Raw genomic sequence first — 23,252 nt, forward strand, 5'->3', positions numbered from 1 at the left:
CTCACTCCACTTGTGACACACAGTAATAGTTTGTACCATCTACAAGATGCACTGCTGCAACTGACCAAGATTCCTTAGCATCTTCCAAACCCACCACCTCTACCAGCTCAAAGGACAAGGGCAGCAAAAGCCTGGGGGGACCATTAACCGAAAGTTGCCCTCCAGTCATACACTTTGCTGACTTGGAAAGTCTCTCCATCATCGCTGGGTCAAAATCCTTGAACTCATTCCCTTACAGCATTGTGAGAGTACCTACTCAATGATTGCAGTTGTTTAGGAAGGCGGATCACCACGACCTTCTCAAGGGCAACTGGGGATGGGAACTAAATGCTGGCTCAGCCTACTACAAGTCGTCTTGTAGGAAGTACAAAAGGTCTTGTAATGAGTATTGGTTTATCATTGTCACGTGTACCAATGTACAATGAAAAACTTTTGGTACCATCCCATCCAAACAGATCTTTCCATACACAAGAACATTAGGTAGTAAAAAAGAAAACAGAATGCAGATTTCAGAGAAAATGCAGCACACATAGATAAATAAAGTGCAAAGGGCACAATGAAGTCAACTGGGAGATGGAGAATTCATCCTTTAGTGTAGGAGAGGTCCTTTCACGAGGCTGATAACACTGAAATAGAAGTTGTCCTTGAGCCTCACATGATATGTATTTGGGAGAGACGAGAAGGGAGAATAACTGGGGTGGCAGGAGCCATTAATTATGTTGGCTGCTTTCCAAAGGCTGTGGGAAGTATTGATATAATCTTTAGAATGCAGGCTGTTTAGTGAGAGGGACTGGGCTGAGTTCACAGCTCTAATTTTTTGTGGTCTTGGGTAGAGCAGTTACTGTACCAAGCCCGGGGGCATCTGCATGGCACGTTTACTATTTTGTATCTAAAAAGTCCAAAAGATTATCAGGAACTTGCCAACTTGCCTTTGGCTTCTGAGGATGTAGAGACTTTGGTGTGTTTTCTTGGTCTTAGCATCAACATGGTTATGCCAAGGCAATTAAAGTGATTATCTGAATCAGAGATGGCCAACCTATGGTGCATTTGCCAGAAGTGGCACATTGGATGATTGGAAGTGGTGCATTGCACCCCAGTGTTAATAATAAAAAAGTAAGCCTATTCATGCAAAAATTATTAACCAAAAACCAATTTGTAGAAAAAAATCTATAACAGGAATTCAAGTAGCTTAGAGCTAGAAATGGGTTTTTACTGAGAATGAATCTAAAACTTGGCAATTATTTTTAGTGATTTTATTATTTTGTGCATATCTTTTGGCAAATGTTATCTTCTTTCACATTAATCTATTTTCAATTTTAAAAAATGTTCAATAAGTCGAACTAGGAACGGACTTTTGTTCTGCAGTTGTTCCATAACTGTTCAATATATGTTTGATACTTGTTTGATCTTGAGGTGCCAGGCATCTGCACCAGCGGTGTGATGCAGGTTTTTGCCAGTCAGTTTACAATTGACACTCGTGCGCTATGGAGTTGTGCTTTGTTCATCCTTTGTGAACATTTGCGGTTTTGTACTTTTTCCAAAATTAAGCCTTGTTTTTACATTCAGTTATTCATCACAGTGCAAAAGAAAATGAGCAAAAGAAAAGCAGATAGTGATAGTAAGCATGAATTCAATGAACAGTGGGAAAATGAGTTCTTATTTATAGCGGGTCCGTCAGGAAAACTTGTGCATTTTTTGTGAAAACACTTTCTCCCATAATAGAAGACATGATCTTAATAGACACCATAAATCAAACATCAGACTGAAATAGAAGGAAAACTGAAGATAGTGCTTGGGTCTGAGTTACGGAAAGGATGTGTGATTAAGAAAAAGGAAGAAATCAAAAGACAAAATATATTTGTTAAAAGTCTTATGTAAGTAATGTTTATCTTGTTTTTATATTAAATCAATACATCATGTAAAAAGGCTAAATATATCTATATCAACATTTTTACAAGAATTGAATGGAGATACAAGAGTTGTATGGCGGATCTGAACCCATGCGTGAAAAAATTGACGCATGGAATGTAAACCCTTTTATATGACAAACATGAGAAATTCGGCAGTTGTTGTAAATCCATAGGAACACATACAAAATACTGGAGAAACTCCAGTAACATCCATGGAAATGAACAAACACTTGACATTCCAGGCTGAGACCCTTCTTCGGGAGTCATTATAGTGCTGAACATCAAGAAGAAATGTAGATGAGGTTTACTACTGTGCTAGCTGGATTAAAAACTACAAGGAATGGTTGGACAAACTTGGGTTGTTTTCCTTAGAGCATTGCAGAACACGATAAAGGTTTTAAAATTATACATTCAAGCCCTGCCACAGCAGTTGAGCCTCCTTCACACTTCACAGGTAAGATGGCTTTCCAAAGGTCATAAGTTCAAAGTAAAATTTATTATTCGAGTACGACCCCGAGATTCTTTTTCTGCAAGCATACTCAGCAAATCTATAGAATAGTAACTGTAAACAGGATTAATGAACGAGCAAGAGCACAGAAGACAAAAAACCGTGCTCTTTTCCACAGATGCCGCCCGGCCTGCAGCATTCGTGTGCGTTGAGCGCGGGGCCGGGCACTAGCAAGCGACGGTGAAGGCGGACACGCTTACGTGAATATTCCGCCATCACTCCGCCCCGATTGATTGGCGGCCCAGTTTTTACCCCGCCCCGAGTTGATTGACAGTAGTTCGTTGCCCCGCACAAAGATGGCGCCGGCCACCATAACACTCAGCAGTTTCTGCCAGCACGTGACTGGATTAAGTAAACGTGATTCAATATCCGCCGATTCGGGATTTACTTTGGTTTGAGGGGTTGGTTGCAGGAAAGAGAAGGATATCGGGGTGAGTAGTGCCACTTTTGCATTGTTGAGACTGAAGATCATTAACGGCGGCCCCCGGAGTCGTGTGCGGTGTGCTGTGAGTATTCCGAAAGTGCGGCCCGGAGTCGAGTGTCAGTATCGCTGGGAAACATGGCGTCGCTGAACGACAGGTCGGTGTGGGATGAGGTGGAGGTGAGTGAGGAGTGGGTACTGAGGGGAGGGTAGTGACGAAGAGGATTACAGAGAGGAGAGAGAAAGTGGGGAAGGATAGTGAGCTGGAGGTCGGAGGGTGTGAATGAAAGACGGGGAGAAGAAAGGTAGAGAGAAGGGAATGCGTTGGTAATGTCGAAGTAGGAGGGGACAAGGGATCTGAGTTTGCATGTGAGTTTGAAGGGGAACGAGAGAGAGTATTGGGTTGAGAATGTGGACAAAATTGAGAGAGGAGCATGTGAAAACTTAGTTTAGATTAGAGTGCCCATGAATGGGAGATTAAGGATTGGCAGAACGCGGAGAGGGACGTTGGGAGGATGAGTCATAAGACAGTGCTGAACATAAACAAGTCCTTCGGCCCATTTAGTGTAGACTGTTACATTGATTAGGCCAATTATCCTGCACCCGAATAATAGTCCTTCAATCCTTGTACCCACCCAAAGTTCTCTTAAATTTTGCATCTGAACCCACATCCACCACTTCTGCTGGTAGCTCGTTCCTCACACTCGCCAAACTCTGGATGAATAAGTTTCCCCTCATCTTCTTCTTAGGTATTTCACAGTTCACTCGTAGCCCATGACCTCTAGTTCAGTCTCACTCAACCTTGGTTGGGGAAAAAAGTCTTATCTATAGGAAGAGACGCCATTGCTCTGGAGAGAGGGCAGAAGAGATTTACCAAGATAGTGCTTATGATAAAACCTTAAGTCATAGGAGCAGAATTAAGCAATTCGGCTCATTGAGCCTGCTTCACCATTCCATCTTGGCTGACTTCTTCTCAACCCCGTTCTGCATTCTCCCTGGAACTTTTGGCATCCTTACTAATCAAGAGCCTATTAACACTTGCTTTAAATATATCCAATTGCTTGGCCTCCACAGCCACTTGCGGCAATGAATTCCACAGATTCACCACTCTCTAGCTGAAGAAATTCCTTTTCATCTCTATTCTGACCTAAACTTCCCCATTATAGGAAACATCCTCTCCACGTGTGCTCTATCTAGGCCTTTCAATATTTGGTAGGTTTCAGAGAGAGCCTCATTGTTCTAAACTCCATTGAGTACAGGTTCAAAACCATAAAAGGCATTCATTAACTCTTTCAGTCATGGAGTCATTCTCATGAACTTCCTCTGCACCCGCTCAAATCCCAACACATCCTTGCTTGGATAAGGGGTGTAAAACTGCTCACAGTACTCCAAGTGCAATCTGACCAATGCCATATAAAGCCTCAGCATTACATTCTTGCTTTTATATTCTAGTATTCTGAAAATGAATGCTAACGTTTCATTTCGATGTAAGAAAGGCAAATCAAGCAAGTTAAGGGAATCCTGCATGAGGACTTCAATTCCATTTTTCCCTCTTATTGTTGAATATTTTCTCCATTTAGAAAAGAGTCCAAGCCTTTATTCCTTCTACCAAAGTGCATGACTACACACTTCCCTACACTGTATTCAATCTGCCACTTCTTTGCTCATTCTCTTAATCATTCCATGTCCTTTTGCAGGCTCGTTTCTTCATACTGTCTGCCCCTCCTCCTATCTTATTGTAGTCTGTAAGCATAGCCACAGAGCCATCAATTCTGTCGTCCAAATCGTTGACATAAAATGTGAAATGAAGTGGCCCCAACACTATACACTGGCAACCAATGAGAAAAGGCCCTCTTTATTCCTACACTTTGTCTCCTGCCAGTTTAGCCAATCTTCTATCCATGCCGAAATCTTTCGTGTAATATCATGGGATCTTTGCTTGTTTAGCATTTGGATTTGTCAGACAAGATTGTCAGACAATACTTAAGGAAACCATGCTGACTTTGGCCTATGACTTGCAATTTTCTAGTCCTGAATCATTCTGGAATGTAGTCATTCTTGAAAGATCACTACTAATGCCTTCACATTCTCTTCAACTACTTCTTCCATTTGGTTCAGATAGTTCATCTACCTTTAGACCTTTCAGTTCCCCAAGCACCTTCTCTTTCATAATGGCAACTATACTTTCTTCTGCCCCTGACTCTCTCGAATTTCTGGCATATTGCTAGATTCTTCCACAATGAAGACTGATGCAAAATACTTATTAAGTTCATCCACCATTTCTTTGTCCCCTATTACTACCTCTCCAGGGTCATTTTCTAGTGGTCTGATAAGCACTTTTACCTCTCTTTTACTTTTTTTTAAATCTGGAAAATAAGCTTTTGGTATCCACTTTAATATTTTAGCTAGTTTAGGAATGCAACATCTGGGTAGTGAGGTGGGATTGGACAGGATAATTTGTTTTTCTTGGGTTGAAGGAGGCTTTTGGAGGGTAGGTAATATTCTAGAGAGCTTTTGGCACATTGGCCGTCATAGATCAGTGTATAGATTACAGAAGATGGGATGTTAATAAGACATTGATAAGGCCTAATTTGGAATATTGTGTGCAGTTTTGGTCACCTACCTACAGGAAAGATGTAAACAGGTTGAAAGAGTGCAAGAGAAAATTTACAAGGATGTTGCCAGGTCTGGAGCACCTGAATTATAAGGAAAGATTTAATAGTTTAGGGCTGTATTCTTTAGAATGTAGAGGATAAGAGGGGATTTGATGGAGGTATACAGAATTACGAGGGTTACAGATAAGGTAAATTCAAGCAGGCTTTTTCCACTGAGATTTGCCACTAGATTACAACCGAAGGATTAAAGGTGAAAGGTGAGAAGTTTAAGGGGGAACATGAGGGGAAATTTCTTCATTCAGAGGGTCATGAGAGTGTGGAATGAGTTGCCAGCTTAAGTGGTGCATGTGAGCTTGATTTCAAAGTTTATGTGTATATAGACGGTAGGGGTATGGAGGGCTATGGTCCAGGTGCAGGTCGATGGGAGTGGGCAGTTTAATTGGCTTGGCATGGACCAGATGGGCCAGTTTCTGTACTGTACTTCTGTCTCTAACTAAAACTGTAGGGGGCAGGGGGATTGAAGAGTATCTGGATGGGCACTAGAATGGTGAAGGATCAAGTGCTGGCTTATGGCAGAAGTAGAGATGGGTACTTGAGGGTCATCATGGACACAGAAACAGGCCCTTTAGCTCATTGTTCTGTATGACTGAGAGTGGGGATGTGTGAGTAAAGGGAGAGTGGCGATAGCAATAGAATGGGTGTGAAAATAGTGGCGAGTACAGGAAAGTGGTGGGAGGAAATATGGGGAACAAAGGGAGGAGAAAACACTGGGGGTAGGAGAGGGTCAGCAAGTTGATGACCTGAAAATGGAGGAATGAGAGTGAGAGTCTGGGGGAGGAAGGGAAAGTAGGGTATTGGAGCGTGGAGGGGGGTCGGTTTTGAATGCTGTCAGTAATGTGTTTACATGTTTGGGATAAGTCTAGCCTGTAAATGTGCTCTACCTGCCCCTCATTCCTGGGGAGGAAGGGAAAATGGGGAATTGGAGTGCGGCGGAGAGGTGGTTTTTGAAGTGGGGGTGGGTTTTGAATGGTGTTGGGCTGGAACAGTTGTGGAGATAATGTGCTTATGTGTTTGGGATAAGTCTGTAAACGTGGTCTGCCTGCCCTTTGTTCCCTGAGTTCTCTAATTGTTGTTGTGTTCTGTTTTTGAAGGATGGAATTGGTGAAGAGGTGCTTAAAATGTCCACTGAAGAGATTGTTCAGCGAACACGATTGCTGGACAGTGAGATCAAGGTAAAGACTTTCGCTCGGTTCTGCATTCAGAGCAGTCAGATAATAGACAGGCCTCACGTTGGAGACAAAAGGTGTCATTGTCATGCTACCCAGAGAAGCTGGATAGTTTGGATTTGTATTGTAGTTTGGAAGAGTCACGAACAAGGGAACATAGTCATAAAATTCATTTAAAACTGAAGTGCCAAGCAATTTCTTCTTATAGAGTAGTGGTTTGCTGGAATTCTTTGCTTAAGGGTGGTGGAGACCCAATTATTAAATATATTCCAGTGAAGATGGGTTCAGAAACAGCTTCTTATACTACACCATCAGATTTAGAAACATGGAAAATAGGTGCAGAAGTAGGCCATTCGGCCCTTTGAGCCTGCACCGCTACTCAGTATGATCATGGCTGATCATCCAACTCAGAACCCTGACCTGCTTTCTCTCCATACCCCCTGATCCCTTTAGCCACAAGGGCCATATCTAACTTCCTCTTAAATATAGCCAATGAACTGGCCTCAGCTGTTTCCTGTGGCAGAGAATTCCACAGATTCACCACTCTCTGAGTGAAAAAGTTTTTCCTCATCTCGGTCCTAAAAGGCTTCCACTTTATCCTTAAACTGTGACTTCTCGTTCTGGACTTCCCCAACATTGGAAACAATCTTCCTGCATCTAGCCTGTCCGATCCCTTTAGAATTTTATATGTTTCAATAAGATCCCCCATTCATTCTTCTAAATTCCAGCGAGTATAAGCCCAGTCGATCTAGTCTTTCTTCATATGAAAGTCCTGCCATCCCAGGAATCAATCTGGTGAACCTTTTTTGTACTCCCTCTATGGCAAGAATGTCTTTCCTCCGATTAGGGGACCAAAACTGCATACAATACTCTAGGTGAGGTCTCACCAAGGCCTTGTACAACTGCAGTAGAACCTCCCTGCTCCTATACTCAAATCCTTTTACTGTGAATGCCAACATATCATTTGCCTTTTTCACTGCCTGCTGTATCAGCATGCCCACTTTCAATGACTGGTGTATAATGACACCCAGGTCTCGTTGCACCTCCCCTTTTCCTAATTGGCCACCATTCAGATAATAATCTGTTTTCCTGTTCTTGCAACCAAATTTATGAACAACCCATAAATGCTGCCTGGCTATTTTTTTGCTCTTGTTTATTTTGTCAATTTTAATTTAATGGCTTTGCATTGTACAGCTTCAAAACATCAAATTTCACACCTTATAAACATGAACATTTAAAAGATTGAGGAATTGATTGTTATGGAGAACTGGCATGGAAGAAGAGTTGAGCATAGTTCAGTCATAATCTTATTGAATTGTGTGGCAGACTCGAGGAGCTGAGTGGCCTACTCCTATCTTCTTGTATTTATCACTGTTTTGAATTGCTGTTCAAAAGAGAGGGTGGAAGTGGTGCTTGGGAGAATGGGATGTTGTTTGCATTAAAAAATCAGAGGCTATCAGTGGATCAAGCAGCATCTGTGAAAAAGAAACTGTTAATGTTTCTGGTCAAAAAACTTTCATGTTGGCCATATGTTTGCTGTGTAGCTTATTGCAAGGATGAGGAATTTTGTTTGTATGGTGTGTCCAGATGTGATGTAAGATGTATGTTTGGCAGATCATGAAGAGTGAAGTGCTGAGAGTCACCCACGAGCTGCAGGCCATGAAAGACAAAATCAAGGAGAACAGTGAGAAGATCAAAGTAAACAAGACACTGCCATACTTGGTCTCCAATGTTATTGAGGTAAGAACACAAGGCTGTCTGATGGCTGCAGCATGAGGCTAATGTTGAGGATCCTTACACACTCTACTTCCAAAAGATCCCTGGGGTTGGCATTTAGGAGCACGATCCCTGATCAACTGATATATTTCTTTTACACTGATATCTTTTAATGTCCTGAAGGGGCAAACATGATCTCTATTAACAATAGCTAGCTGTTCCAGTTAGAGGATGAATGATTAAAAACTTGGATTTATGACTTAGTTCAAATCTCATCACTTCAACTGGGTGATAATAGGTTCAGGTTCAAGTAAATAAGTGAAAGTGGAATGAAAGCTTGTCTAATTGTCAGTGACTATAATACAGCACTCTTTGGTACTCTGGTGGTGTCAGCTTGGCAAATTTTCTATTCTATTATTACACAGCGGTACCATTTTAAAAAAAAAACTTGATGTAATAATATTATACTACACAGTAGTATTATTTTTCAGTTAACCAGGAGAGTTTAAAGGAAACTTGGTAGCCAGAATCTCACTGAGTTTAAAGGGGGCCTGGGAACGTGACCCTAGTCTGTTTAATGGGAGTTGTGGGGAATGGGGTCCTAGTGTGTTTAAAGGCAGTGCAGGAGGGAGAATCAGATGAACCAGATGTCAATCCATTGGAATTTCCAAATATTTGGCTGGCAGATTAATAGGGTTCTACTGTACTAGATTCACCATTGGACTGTCCTTATTAAGTCCGCCAAGTATATGGCTACAGAGCCATGACTCTTAGTTTTCTCTGAAATAGTCTAATAACTTGCCACCCAGGTTAAGGGAACTAGGAATGAACTGTAAACAGTGGTCATGTCAGTGCTGTGTTGTGATTAAATAAGAAATATTCTTCCAAAGAAAAGCAGTTTGAGAGTGCATCACTTTCTAAACCTAGGTCTTGTGCTGTGTATAAGGATGGGAATCCATAGCATTTGAGTTTGGAAGGCAACAGCCAAACCCATTCTTTCACGTCTCTAAATAGAAATAGGAATCAAACAAGCTCCTTCTTGCCACAGGGATCAAAATATCAACCCTGCATACTCTTAAATTACATATCTGAAATTATACATTTCCCACAGCACAGCATCCGTTATCACGTTCAAGTATTGGCTTAGATTTTGTGCCCAAGATGTGGTAAATTGGTCCAGGCTTTGGAACCCAGGGCAGCAATTCAAAGGTGTTCTCAGAGCTTCTCTGAGAAGATGCAACACCCCTATTGACTCCTAGCCCTCATCTACTGCGAATGAAGAAGGAGCAGTTGGGATGTTGAAACGAGGAAGGAGCGCACTGCTTCCCCGAAATCATCCACCCAGTCAAACATCTCTTGCCCTTCATCTCCTGTGTGGAGTCTGCAGTTTTCACTTTAACCTTATGTCAAATTCTCTGTGGTGGGTTGAACTGACCATGTTAAGGACTTCACTCACTGTCTCTCCTTGATTATCTTTCAGTTATTGGATGTTGATCCAAATGATCAGGAGGAGGATGGGGCGAATGTTGATCTGGATTCCCAACGGAAAGGGAAATGCGCCGTGATCAAAACATCCACCCGTCAGGTGAATGGGTGTGATAAGCTGAAGATCTGAGGAAATAGTAGCTTTGTTGGGACTGTTTTCAGAGGATTGTCTTTCGGTACATGTTCCAGTTCACTGTGGTGTAATGTAGAATGTGGTAGTAAGAGCATGGAGTTGTATAGTTCACAGCTACTCCAGAACAAACCCATATTTCCAGCTGTTCTTCTTTGGTGTGACTTGTTAATGTTTCCAAACAATCTAAAGAGCTAGACTGGATTTTGCTTATTATGGAAGTCGAGCATTCCAGCCAATGGTCTCCACACTCCATCAAACAAGCTGTTTGGATCAACAACTCCTCAGACCTGAAAACATTGGTTGGACTCTTGTGTTTGTTCTGGGAGATTAGGAGTGGTGGGGCAGTTCCTGGGGAGAACCATGTAAGCTGTATGTCAGCTAGATTTAATTGATCTACAATATAAACAATGTTTTTGTCTCCTGCAGACCTATTTCCTACCAGTGATTGGATTGGTTGATGCAGAGAAACTGAAGCCAGGTGATCTGGTGGTGAGTCCATTGCTCTAGTTTCTTTCATGTGTCTCCCCAACCCCACATATTTTAACTTGTCTCTGGTTTTACAGCTGAACTTGCTTGAACAAGCTGATTTAACTTTTCTAGTGTGTGACATTTTTTGCTCTCAGAACCTCATGAATTTCCCTGACTTCTGTGTGGTGCCTATTTGTGCAGTGACCTTCGGTGTGTGCTAGCAATGTAAGCTTCAGCTTTTCCTTCCAGGGTGTGAACAAGGATTCCTACCTGATTCTAGAGACACTGCCGACGGAGTACGACTCTCGGGTCAAGGCCATGGAAGTGGATGAACGACCAAATGAGGAATACAGTGATGTTGGTGGTTTGGATAAGCAGATTCAAGAGGTAATTGCCCATGTACAAATGTTCGTAATTGGGGATATCCTGAACACATTGCTGGAGCAGAAAAATGGTCTTCTGAGTGAGGGGAGAATAGGGGTGCCATGTTATGGTGGATGGGCTGCCTTGGATTGGGAAGGAGGTAATGGGATGTCCCACCCATATACAATGTGAGCTGCAGGCACCAAATTCTTATATATGGTGACTTTTATTAAAAGAAGGTGGGGGAGGGGGTCAGATGCTCAGAGGTATATTGTAGCGGAGCATCTAGTTGCAAGTACATTGAATGTGTAGAACACAGGCCCCTCTTTAATGATCATGTCATTACCCTCAGCTGGTTGAAGCCATCGTTCTTCCCATGAAGCACAAAGAGAAGTTTGAAAACCTGGGGATACAACCTCCAAAAGGCGTTCTGATGTATGGACCTCCAGGAACCGGGAAGACCCTGCTGGCTAGAGCCTGTGCTGCCCAGACAAAGGTGAGTGCTAGGACTGTAATTCTATGAGGGAGAACTCTGGACACACTCTTTGGCTGTCCCTTGTAGTCGAAGATGACTTGTTGCTACTTCATGACTGTGAGTTCTGAGGTGACATGAGGTCAAAGTGGGAACTGCAGACTCCACATAGGAGGTGGAGGGCAAGAGGTGCTTGACTGCAGGTTATTAGGGGAGGGGAAGTGGTGTGCTTTTTCCTCATTTATACTGCACTTGTGTACTCTCAAGTGTCTTGACGCCCTCAACTCCTACTCCTTCGTTTACAGTGCATGTTGACTAGGAGTTAGTGAGGGTGTTGGGCCTTCTCAGAGAGGCTCTGAGACTGCCCTTCAATTATTACTGTGTCCATCTGGTAATGAGGATGGTGTGCCGTTTTTGGTAATGTTGCATCAGCTGTGCCCAACAGGCTCTGCTACAGTAATCGTCTGAAAGAGGGCACTTTCGGCTTATCCTTCCAGTGGACTTGGAGAATTTTGTGGAATCAGTGTTAATGTCATCGTCTGGTGTTTTAAGGTTCCTGCTGTGCACAGTCCAAGTTTCAGAAATATTGAAGTTCACTGCATACCCAGTGCACTGTGATCTCCATTCTATACTTGAGGTCTTGGATTTCAAATAATTCTTCAAGCTAGTATATGGCTGACTGTGTGATCTAGTTAATGAGCTGGAGAGCGTGGCACTGAAGATTTTGCTACTAATTGGTTCTTGCTGAGTCGTGGCCTCATTGTTCCGAGGACTCATTTTATTACCAAAGTATATTTGTAGAGTACAACTCTGAAACTTGTCTTCTCTGTATAGCCATAGAATACAGAAAACCATTTAAGTAGAAAGAAAGACAAGTTCAAGTTATTGTCATTCAATATTTACATGTATACAGCTAAACAAAGCCAAGGTGTAAAACACAGGTAGTTACAATGTAGCACATGTACATAGCACATGTAGTTACAATACAACGTATGTAGTTATGCTAAAGCACATTACAGTCACGTTAGCTTTTGTCTCTGAGTGAAGCCTGAAGGTTGGAGCCACATTTCTGTGAGAATAAGCACGCAGGCAGCAGTTCCTCATTTTGCACTGAGTCAGTTGCAGATGAAGGTAATCCAGTTTGTTTTCCATGGAGTGAACATTTGAGAGTAGCATTGATGGGAGAGCCAGCCTGCAATGGTTAGCCTTTCAACCTAGCGCTGATTCCATTGTGCTTGCTGCACTTTCATTTATTTTTTTTCTCACACCACTTCTCTGGGTGACTTCAACATGTAATGAGGTGGTAGAGTATCTAGTCCATGCAATAATTCAAGGCTACACAGTTCCTCTGCTATCTGTCAGTCTAATGAACTGGAGTTACTGTATTTTGCATTATTAATGTCCAACAGGGTCTTGTAAGAGTGTGCAGGAAAAACATTTGCCCCATTTGTCTGGCTTGTCATGCTTCTGTTTTCTCTCACCGAGTCTGGCACAACTTCCCTGGGTGGCTGTAACAGATCACGTGACATTAGAGGGGGAAATTCAGCTGTGTCTTTGTAATTGGTTTCATTGGCTTGCTTAGGTTGGATCTAAACATGAACTTGCCAATTTCTGTCTCAGACCTTTTTGAGTAAAGGAATTAATGTTGCTTGTAACATTTTCTGAGTGTATGCTTAAATACTATGGAGCAAGGAGGGGAGACGTACAGGAGCGAGATAGGATCAGCTGATTGACTGGTGACCTGGGACTCAATGTCAGCAAGACCAAGGAATTGACTGTGGTCAAAAGGGAACTGGGAAGAACACAAACCAGTCTTCATTAAAGGCTCGGTGATGGAAAGAGTGAGCAGATTCACGTTGAAGTCAATGTATCAGGATCTGTCCTGCTCCCAACATACTAGTGTATCATGAAAAAGGCTTTCCATTGTGTTTACTTCATTAGAGTTTGAGGAGAATTAGCATGTCACTAAAGACTTGCAAATTCCTACAGATGTAGTGGTGAGTATTCCAGCTGGTTGCATCAGTGCCTGATATGGACATTCCATTGTGGGCACAACCATCTACACCATCAAATACATTGTTGAGCAGTGTCTCAGGATGGTCACTGTCATCATTAAAGACTCTCAGTATCTGGGATATGCCCTCTTCATTACCATCAGGGAGGAGGTGTAGAATTCTGAAGATTCACACTCAATGTTTTAACATAGCTTCCCTCCCTCTGCCATCAAGTTTCATGAACTCATTATTCATCTTTTTCATAGTTTACTTATTTTTGCTTTTTTTTAGTCATTTTTGTCTTGCATTGTACTACTGCTGCAAAACAACTAATTTCATGACATGTCAGTGAGAATAAATCTGATATTGATTACCTGTATCTGAGCTATGATGTTACCACCGGAAGTAATAGACTGTGCTAAACTTTGTAGCTAACTCCTGCTGTACCTGCTCTGGAAGTTCTGGGGAGAAGAGAGGGTTCATACTGTTCCATCAGATGATGCAGTTTCACTCTTTGGTTTTTGACCTGTCTCCTTATTAAAGGCTACTTTCTTGAAATTGGCGGGGCCACAGCTGGTTCAGATGTTTATTGGTGACGGTGCGAAACTGGTTCGTGATGCATTTGCCTTGGCCAAAGAGAAGGCTCCATCCATCATCTTTATTGACGAACTGGATGCCATTGGAACAAAGCGGTATGTGAACTGACTGGGCTTTCATGTTTTCTCCGTGGGGTATTGTGGTGGTTTTCAAAGATCCTTTCTGTTATATTTGGGATCCCACTATTCACAACAGAAAGGGCTTCCTATTTTCAGTTGGTGACGTGTGGGGCTGTAATCTCTTTTGTGATACAGGATGGTAGTGTTCTTTTAATGGGGGTGGGAATTGTTGTCAAGTATTTTGTTGAGGATTTGAGAAAGGGTTCAGATCTGCTGGAAGGGTGAAGGGTTGGGAATGTTCTGCCCTTACATTGTTTGGTTAAAGGCAGCTTGTTGGGTGGGGGTGATGGTGAAATACTGCCTAAGAAGGACTGTTGGTGACATTAGGACTCGGTCTGTTTTTTTCAGGTTTGACAGTGAAAAGGCTGGTGACCGGGAGGTTCAGCGAACAATGTTGGAGCTGCTCAATCAGTTGGATGGTTTCCAGCCTAATACCCTTGTCAAGGTGAGTGCAGGGAAGAGAAGTGCATTCGCTGTGGTCTCCTCTTGTGGAGCGATAATCCTTGCAAAATATTGGAGTGTCCTTAGGGCCGGTCTTCTTGGAATTGAGCCTTACACCTGGAGATCAGTCACTGTGATCACAAGTTTGTTCGGGATGGGCGTGGTTGTCTGGAGCCAGGTATGTATCTGTGCATCTTTGTTACCTGTGTCTGACCAACTTTCTCCAATGCAGGTGATCGCTGCCACCAATCGAGTGGATATCCTTGATCCGGCCCTACTAAGATCAGGCAGGCTTGACCGTAAGATTGAGTTTCCAATGCCCAATGAGGAGGCCCGGGCAAGAATAATGCAGATACACTCGAGAAAGATGATTGTGAGGTGAGCCTGCTGCTGTCTATGGACTTGAAGAAGTTAACCTCATTTTGTTAGTCCTGATTTCTCTGTTCTGTATATATCTAGCCAGTCTCTAAATAATTATATATATATAGAATCTTATACCTGTGTGTCCCAAATTCATATTGTCCAGGTGTGCATGAGAAGTCACCCAGCTACAATAGCTGTCTTATTAAGTTGAGCTGGTGGCCTTTTTTTTTGAAGTCTCTAGTTAATATTGTGTCTGTTGTTTCTCTACAGTCCTGATGTGAAATACGAAGAGCTGGCTCGATGTACTGATGACTTTAATGGAGCTCAGTGCAAGGCTGTGTGTGTGGAAGCAGTGAGTTACTTTCTACGGGACATCTATTGGGATAAAGAAACTCCAATTATTGGGAAGAGCATGAACCTGATAACATTTCTCATAGGAATATAACAACTAGTAGGCCATTCATCACCATGCCTCTGCTTTGCTGTTCATTAAGATTGAGGTTCATCTTTTACCTGTCACTGCTTTCTGCACTAACCTCATTCCATGGTTTCTTAAATATCCAAAGCCACCAAACTTTTGTTTTGAATTTGGTGTCTGAGGAACAAACATTCCAAAGGTTAACTATGCTCTGGGTGAAGAAATTTTGTTCTGTTCTCAAAGGTTCAAAGGTCCAATTTCATGTCAGAGAAATGTATACAATATACATCCTGAGATGCTTTTTCTTCACAAACATCCACAAAAACAGGAGTTCCCCAAAGAATGAATGACAGTTAAATGACACCAGCTCCCCTCCCTCCCGTGCGTAAGTGGCAGCAAGCAACAAGCAGTGTTGAATGGCTGATTCTATTATTTTGAGACTGTCCTCTAATTCCCAACTCCTCAGGCAGCGAAACATCCTCCACGCCTTGGAACGATTTTGCTTATTTCACTGGGTTCACCTAAACTTAAGAGGTTATATGCTCAGGGTTTGCTTAATCTCTTCATTGGACAAGTTTCCAATGCAGAAATTAATGTAGGGCACCTTCCATGCTCTCTTCCTGGTCACAAATATGTCCTCCTTTGGGCAGGAAGATATGCTGAATCAATATTCTGGGGCTCTTTTTAAACATTGGTTTTAAGAAAGCGAGCATTTGAAGAATTAATAGGACTGAAAGTTGATAAATTTCCTTTGTGTGCTGGCCTGTGGATACAGCTACTGCGTTAAGCTCCAATGACCTGGATTCAATTCTGACCTTAGGTGCTGTTTCTACAAATTTTCACTATTCTCCCTGTGACAGTGTGGGTTTCCTCTGGGTCCTCTGGTTTTTTCCCACATTCCAAGGATATACATTGGTAGATTAATAGGCTACTGTAAATTACCCCTAATAAGTGTCAAGATAATTTGTTGTCTATTCATCAACTGATGAAACTGATGATCTAGGTTAGACAACTCACTGTGCAACTCTTAATTAATCGAAGCTCTCACTTTATTGTCTCTGCACAAATATCAATAGAACTATGTTGGTACCAAGCCAACAACTTAAAACATGAATTCTACTGTTCCTTCCCTCTGTACCAATACTCGTTCAAACCTCTTTTCCAATTTATAACACCAATGTAGATGATCTCCCATTGACTGGACTATTCATCTTCTATCAGTCCCTGCCATGGGGTGGTTCTTTGCAATAGTTGGTCTCCAGAGTTCTCAGAACTTTGCATTTGAAGCCCTTCATTTTTATAGTCTGTCCTTATCAGTTCAGATGTTGCGTTTTGATCTCATTAGTTCAAGGTCATCTGACTGACCTGTGGATTCCCATTGGATGTGGGCCAGACCTGCACCAATCTATTGCCCTTCTGCAAGTGACAAATTGTAATCAATGTCTGAATCAGGCATTTACTTTGGTCAGATACAGACTCCCCTATTCATAAACCTGCATGTTCTGTTGCAATCACAAATAACTTCTTATTTGGAAATTATCTCTAGCTCAGCAGATTATCAGGTTAATTGGGTGTAATTTGACATCGAGGCTTGTTACTGTGCTATATCTCTTTTTTAAAAAAAATTATGAGGTATTTCAAAATTGAATTGAAAGCCCCCCCAACACCATTATAAGCCATGCATATAACCTTCTGATCTTAGTGACCCTGTGCCAATTTGCATGTAGCTGGGGTAGTAACCACAGGTGCTGCTTTTCAATTTGTGACTTGGCTACTCGTCTTCCTTCAGCAGGATGTGCCTTCATTGTTGGTTCAGTTGTGGGCCACAATAACTGGATCTTTTCCTCCCAATCTCCAGTCCCAAGGAGATGTCCTTAACACTAACAATGCCTTTGGAACTCTCACTCACTCCCTGCTGCAGTATCTATTCACCTAGCTCTACTGACCCTGTCATTACAGCATTTCTTCAACCCTCCTAGCACGTACTATGGTGCTGAGGTTAGTTTGCACAGCTATTTTCCAACCCCTGCTCTCACTCTCACAGGCTGTAAGAACCTTACATCTATTGGACACATGAAAGGGTTGAGGATCCAGCAGCACCACCTTCTTGATCCCCAGATCAGCCTCACTCGTACTTGTATTTTCCTGCCTTTCTTGATTGGCCAATTAAGTAATTCCTTATCTAAGGGGGTGTGAATGCTTCTTTGCAATAAAAAATCTAGGTAACTAAGTGTACAGCAGTGTCCAAACATTAAATTGCAGTTTTTCTTTTCTAGGGTGGTGCTTTGTCACAGCACTAGAGACCCAAGTTCAATCTTGAACCTCTGTGTGAAATGGCACAAAATCCCTGAGTCTGGTCAATGATGATGGGATCTTTGTGAATTGTGCTTGATGGGTGGGTGGACCCACTGGGCCAAAGAGCCTGGTTCCATGCTATTCCCTCTGTAATTCCCGAAGATTAAAAAAGTCTGCCATGGATCTTAATTTTTTCCATCAGTTCCCACTTACAGCTGCAACACGTCACCTATCCTCCCATATCTGCCATAATTTATTTAATTACTTATCACATCAACTGGTTATTTATACTTGTTGATTATAGTTGTGCCTTGTCACTGGTATTTCATGGTACAGTTTTAAGTTAAGTTATAATTTAGGATGAATACTTTTGAGATGGAGAGAGGAAAACAACAATCTGAGCAGCCAGATTATCATCGGCCATCACTTAACCAAAAATAAACACAGGATTTTTAATCCTATGTTTTTTACAAATATAATGGCCCCACTCTGAGGGCTCTACAGAGTAAAACATGCTCTGCCCATAGATTCATAGTCCAAGGAGTCATAAGTTCATGCCAGCAGTTAGCTGTGAAAGACCCTTGCTGAGCTACATTAGGGTGTGTATGCTCCAGCTGTTTCAACCACTTCTATGTGGGGACACTGTAGAGACCCCTTTTTGACCTCTGGAGAGTGGAGACTTGACACCCAGAAAAGACCTTGCATGAAAATCTTTCCAACACCACCTCTTGTTATTTAGCTTGTGAAACGTAAATATTGCTCTGGAGGCAGTCTGCACTGAGCTGGGCTTATCTGTTCTATCATAGTCCCCAGATTCTTCAGGTGCTTTTCTTAATCTTACAGGGGATGATTGCTCTGCGCAGAAAAGCAACAGAACTGACACATGAGGATTACATGGAGGGCATCCTGGAGGTCCAGGCCAAGAAAAAGGCCAACCTACAATACTACGCTTAGAACAGAGGGAGACTGGAACTAACAGTGAGCGAGAGACAAGACAGCAAGGCATCTTGATGGATGTGCCCACTAGGGCCTGTACAGTAAACATGCAGTTTCTTCACCTGCATCAAATAAATGCTTTTTTAACATTAATTGATGGGTAAGACTGGTTGGTGAAGTATCAGGAATTTACCCATACGCTGAGGTAAATCGTGCATTTGGTGTGTGACAGCATTAGCTCCCCATGAGGTGGGCAGGAGTGACACCACCATCGCTGTGGCTTGGGGTGGTGCAGGAATAGTGGCCATTGGTTTCCTGGTAATCTGTCTTTTCCTGGGATGTTCCCTATGTTGAATTTGTATGAGGAGGTGACTGAATTGCTTGAGGTGACATGTTCTGCTTCACTTCGCAAGCTCTGTAACACACTGGCTGGAGGCTGGTTGTAAGGTGGGAGGACACAGGCACTAATACTGAACAGGGACCTGAAAGTGCTGCATGTACTTGCTGTTGGCTCTCTCACTGGGATACCTACACAGGGCAATCTGAGAGGAAAGAGGGCTTCTCTTGCTCAGGAGTGGGTGGGGTAGCACTAATTGGCCTGGTCAGTCTTGGGGTCCGAGGTGGGGCAGCAATGACTCCACCCAGTCAGGAGAGGGCTGACATTGAAGTTCATCGTGGCCTGTGAGAGACATTGAGTCTCTTGTGGTTTGCAGCTTCTCTTCCAGTGTTTCACATTCGGTATAAGGAAAGCATCAATATTGATCGATCAGTGGAAAAGTCTGGCATTAGTGCTCCTTGCTGAAACTGAATGGGGTAAAGCTCTCAATAGTTATCAGGTTATGGCTAGTATTACCCTCATCCATTGATCACCTGGTTGCAAGGACAGCATGACCCCTACTGGTATCCCAATCAAGGGTACGGGGTTAACTCCCATGAGAGCCCTTATCAAGGAAAAGCAGCATTAACTCATCAGCCTTCTGGTAACTGATGAGGGCACCTGCACTTTTAGGCCTTTGTGCTAGCAAACAATGTCTTGGTTTTGGGGTAGAGTTACTATAACCTTAACCAGATTCTGATCAGGAGCAGTGCCTGGTTAACCACGGTTTATATTCAGTGGGAGTGACACATTCTCAGAAGGAATTTAGGTAAGTTATCTGCACAGCTGTTGAGACCAGGATATTGTATTGATGACCAGGGTGCCAGGTTCTTTGTTTCCGGATTCCATGGGGCTCTGTGAGGGATTTCCATTCAGTGTTGCCCTGAACCATCACCATGTTGCCTCCCAACCCAACTCCATTATCTACATCAGAATCCGATTATTATCTCTCTCTAGTATGACGTGAAATCTGTTGTTTTGTGGCAGTAGTACAGTACAAAGACAATTTACCGTAAATTACAAAATAGTGCAAAAAAGGGTGCTGTGATAAACTGTTCAGAGATCTGAGAGCAGAAGGGAAGAAGTTCTTTCTGAATCTTAAGTGTGGGTCTTCAGGCTCTTGGACCACCTACCTGATGATGGTAATCAGAAGAGAGCATGTCCTTAATGACGGATGACACCACCTTGAGCATCACCTCATGAAGATGTCCTGGAAATTTGTCTTTGTACTTACTAGCCTCCTTAATTACAGCTTGCCTCAACCACCTCCTCTTGAAATGAGTTTCACATTGTCTGCACAAAGATTTCATCTGCATGATCAAATCTGATAAATCAGTGACCAACTCAAACTGATGGCCTTTGGTTTTGCTCAACACCCACCAAATGAAATGTCAGAATCTTACGTAATGTTTTAAGTCTCTGTGGCTACACCTCTGTCTATTTATTTGGAATGTGAGAGTGGCCTAGCCTTACATTTCTGGCTTGACTGGAAATGTTCTTTTGGTACTCTGCTATGCCACTATTTTTAAAAATAATTTTTTGACAAACATAGCAACCAATCAAGTAGTCCAGACGTAGTTTACTCTCTCATTTCCAGCCCCCTCACTACCAGTCATATTAGTTTACTGGTGGTGTTATTTGCACCCACACTTTCTCCTTTCTCCCATTTAGACTTTTATTTTCCCTTAGCATTGATTTCATTTTATGACCAGAAGCCAGTATATGGAATCAATTCCATGTTCACTGTACTAATGTTTTGAGGTTTTTCAATTTGCTGCAGATGGTAAAGATCATACACTTTGCAATTATGGTTTCATTCTAAAAGTTTGATTACTATAACCTGTTTAAAAGTGATCCTTGTTAGCCCCCAGTGCATGCTGCCAGCTGGCTCTTCTGACCCCCTAACTACATACTCTGATATTATGCAGATGTCTATTGTGTGACATCTTGTGGGAGACCTTTGGAAATTCACACAAGTTACACAATGCAATTACCACACTATCTCCACAAAGTTTACAGGTCTGTGAGCAAGATTTTATTTTTTATTTACTTTTTTTTCTATTACTGCTGTTGTTAAGTAGATGGCTCTAGTTTGTTGGATATTTTTCTATCTCCTGCTTTTAAATATAGCCAGCTACAATTCTTTGACATAACTCCTTTACATAACCGATTATCAAATGTGCGATTGTACTTTGATTACTTAAGATTTTATTAATATGTAGGTATATGTCTTTTTCCTGTGTTTGATTATTTAATATTTCTATATTTTAAAAGCAGTTATGACTTCTAATATCATTTATTGGTGTCATGTCCACTGGTCTTTTCATACTAAATAGCAGTACAAGTTGATGTTAAATGCTTTTGGACTTTTGAGTCCTTCATTGATGAGCATTAGCAAAGATGGGCTGAGAGACCTTGATGTAAATTTCTAATTTCTTTCTTCATTGATTTTTATCCCCAGTGTTCTTTGTCCCCATTCACACCCCAACCTTCCTGTGGTATATTTTTCAGTTATGGTTTTGTTTTCATTACTTGATCATTTAGTTTCATAAATCCTTTGTACTAAATGATTTTTAAATGGTCTTATACAGTGCCTTGTAAAGATAATCAGCCCCCAACCCTTTGTTCACATAAAATGAGTATTACAACCAAGGATTTTGATCAATTTAACTGAAAATTTTTAATGGTGAATCACACATTTTTTTCGCAGCAGAGTTCAAAAAACAGAAAATTTTAAAGCATGAATAACTAAAAATTCAGAAATTGAAATGTCAGCAGTTTGGGAGTATTCATCCCCTTTTGCTCGGTACTTAGTTGAACCACCTCTGGTAGCTATTACAGCCAGTAATCTTTTTGGATAAGTCTCCATTAGCTTTGCACAATGTGATGGAGAAAGATTTGCCCATTGCTCCCTGCAAAATTTACTGAAGCTTTGGCAGTTTAGTTGGGGCGTGGTGGTGGACAGCAATCTTAAGGTCTTGTTAGAGATGTTCGATTGGGTTAAGGTCAAGACACTGACTGGGCCACTTGAGGACATCAGTTTTCTTCATTTAAAGCCACTCTATGGTGTTCTGACAGTCTTGTATCCTTCCCCAGATTTATGCTTCTCTGTTATCACTTGAATTCACTTTTGTCTTCATTTTGGTTTGGTCTGTTGAAAATGTACCATATTTTTGGAACTTCGAGCATAGGGTTATTTATTCTTAAGAATTCATTGAAAACAGGTAGTCCTAATTATCTACATCAGCAGATTGGGTGAGATGGTATTGCATTTGAGAAAAGCATAGTAATTACAAAGGAGTTGAATAGTTTTTCAGCTTCACGATTTCAGTTTTTAACTTTTTGTAAATTGTTGACGGGGCATCAGAGATATGATGAGAAAGCAGGTGCATGTGGTTAAGTGAGATGCAGGATCAGCCATTTTAATTGAATGGCGTAGCAGACTTGATAGGCTGAATGGCCTATTTCTGCTCCTATGTCTTATGGTCTTCAAGGGTTTTGGAATTTTTCTTTTGATTTGACATGATGCACAATGCTTTGTAGGTTGACCCAAAACTCCTACTTCAATATATTTAAGATTTAGAAAATGGCTTTAAAATTTAGGCTGTAACAAGTGAAAATAGTTGTGGGGGCTGAATACTTTTACAAGGCATTGTAATTCCTGTACTTGACTATTGACTTGTTACATTTATGTTGATCCATCATGTTTCAGTTATTGTTAGGTTGCCCTTGTTTGTACTTTGATCTTGGACCATGTTTTAAGTGTTTCCCTTTTGCTGTGGTGTGTTGTTGCTTGCCACCTTGTGTTTGATTTTCTGGGTCATTTCTCAGCCCCTTGTGATCAGCTCTTCCATCTACCAACTTTGACTTGGTCTTCTGCTTTCATTAATCATTATAGTAAGACATACTGTTGCTGAGATGTTCTAGGACAAATTCGTTTTTTGTGTTATTAGAGGAGTGAATCCTCACAGTCCACAATGGAATGCATCTCCTATACCCGTCTCTTCCGGCCAGTTTGTTTTCGGGTATTTAGTTTCTCCCTTTTTTTTGGCCCCACCCCTGGATTATTACTGTCCTTTTACCTCTTTCCACAATCCGTCGACACAAATTGCTTCCACTTTTTGAAGGGCTGTGTTTTCGCTTGTGTCTGCTGCTTGGATTTTATTTCTGCTGTATGTATTTGTGGCTGCATTGTATTTTTCTGTGCCCATTGATAACATCTGGTGGTTGGGGATTGAGTGGTCGGGGGGGTGGGAAGCAGTGTGCTTTTCAGGGATCCATGGATGCCAGCTTCTGTCCAGCTCACTGGTTTGCAGAACTTCGGGGGGAGATGTCAGGTTGAGAGTAAGTTGGGGTGGAGCTACTAAGCTGCAACAACCTGGATTAAGTTCCTGTT

General features: G+C 41.9%; 1 protein-coding gene across 2 annotated transcripts; it reads left to right on the forward strand.

Moving 5' to 3' along the window:
* The first annotated feature begins 2,890 nt into the window (after nt 1-2,890).
* psmc3 (proteasome 26S subunit, ATPase 3) lies at nt 2,891-18,633 on the forward strand. Of its 2 annotated transcripts, none has more exons than XM_059975351.1 (12): nt 2,891-3,019; nt 6,606-6,686; nt 8,295-8,420; nt 9,877-9,981; nt 10,441-10,503; nt 10,732-10,869; nt 11,198-11,341; nt 13,855-14,003; nt 14,376-14,472; nt 14,701-14,846; nt 15,102-15,183; nt 18,388-18,633. In XM_059975351.1, the coding sequence occupies exons 1-12, from the start codon at nt 2,978-2,980 to the stop codon at nt 18,496-18,498; spliced, it is 1,284 nt and encodes a 427-aa protein (XP_059831334.1). In that variant the 5' UTR covers nt 2,891-2,977; the 3' UTR covers nt 18,499-18,633. The 2 variants fall into 2 exon arrangements, with proteins under 2 accessions (XP_059831334.1, XP_059831335.1); XM_059975352.1 differs by having other exon boundaries at nt 2,975-2,997.
* The last annotated feature ends 4,619 nt before the right edge of the window (nt 18,634-23,252 follow it).

This window comes from Hypanus sabinus, chromosome 7 (assembly GCF_030144855.1).
Source record: "Hypanus sabinus isolate sHypSab1 chromosome 7, sHypSab1.hap1, whole genome shotgun sequence".
In the NCBI taxonomy this organism is placed as follows: domain Eukaryota; kingdom Metazoa; phylum Chordata; class Chondrichthyes; order Myliobatiformes; family Dasyatidae; genus Hypanus; species Hypanus sabinus.

Coding starts and splice junctions, on each gene's coding strand:
- psmc3 (XM_059975351.1), top strand. CDS start 2,978: ATGGCGTCGCTGAACGACAGGTCGGTGTGGGATGAGGTGGAG. Junction 10,870..11,197: donor TGGATAAGCAGATTCAAGAG/GTAATTGCCCAT, acceptor CATTACCCTCAG/CTGGTTGAAGCCATCGTTCT. Junction 11,342..13,854: donor CCTGTGCTGCCCAGACAAAG/GTGAGTGCTAGG, acceptor TCCTTATTAAAG/GCTACTTTCTTGAAATTGGC.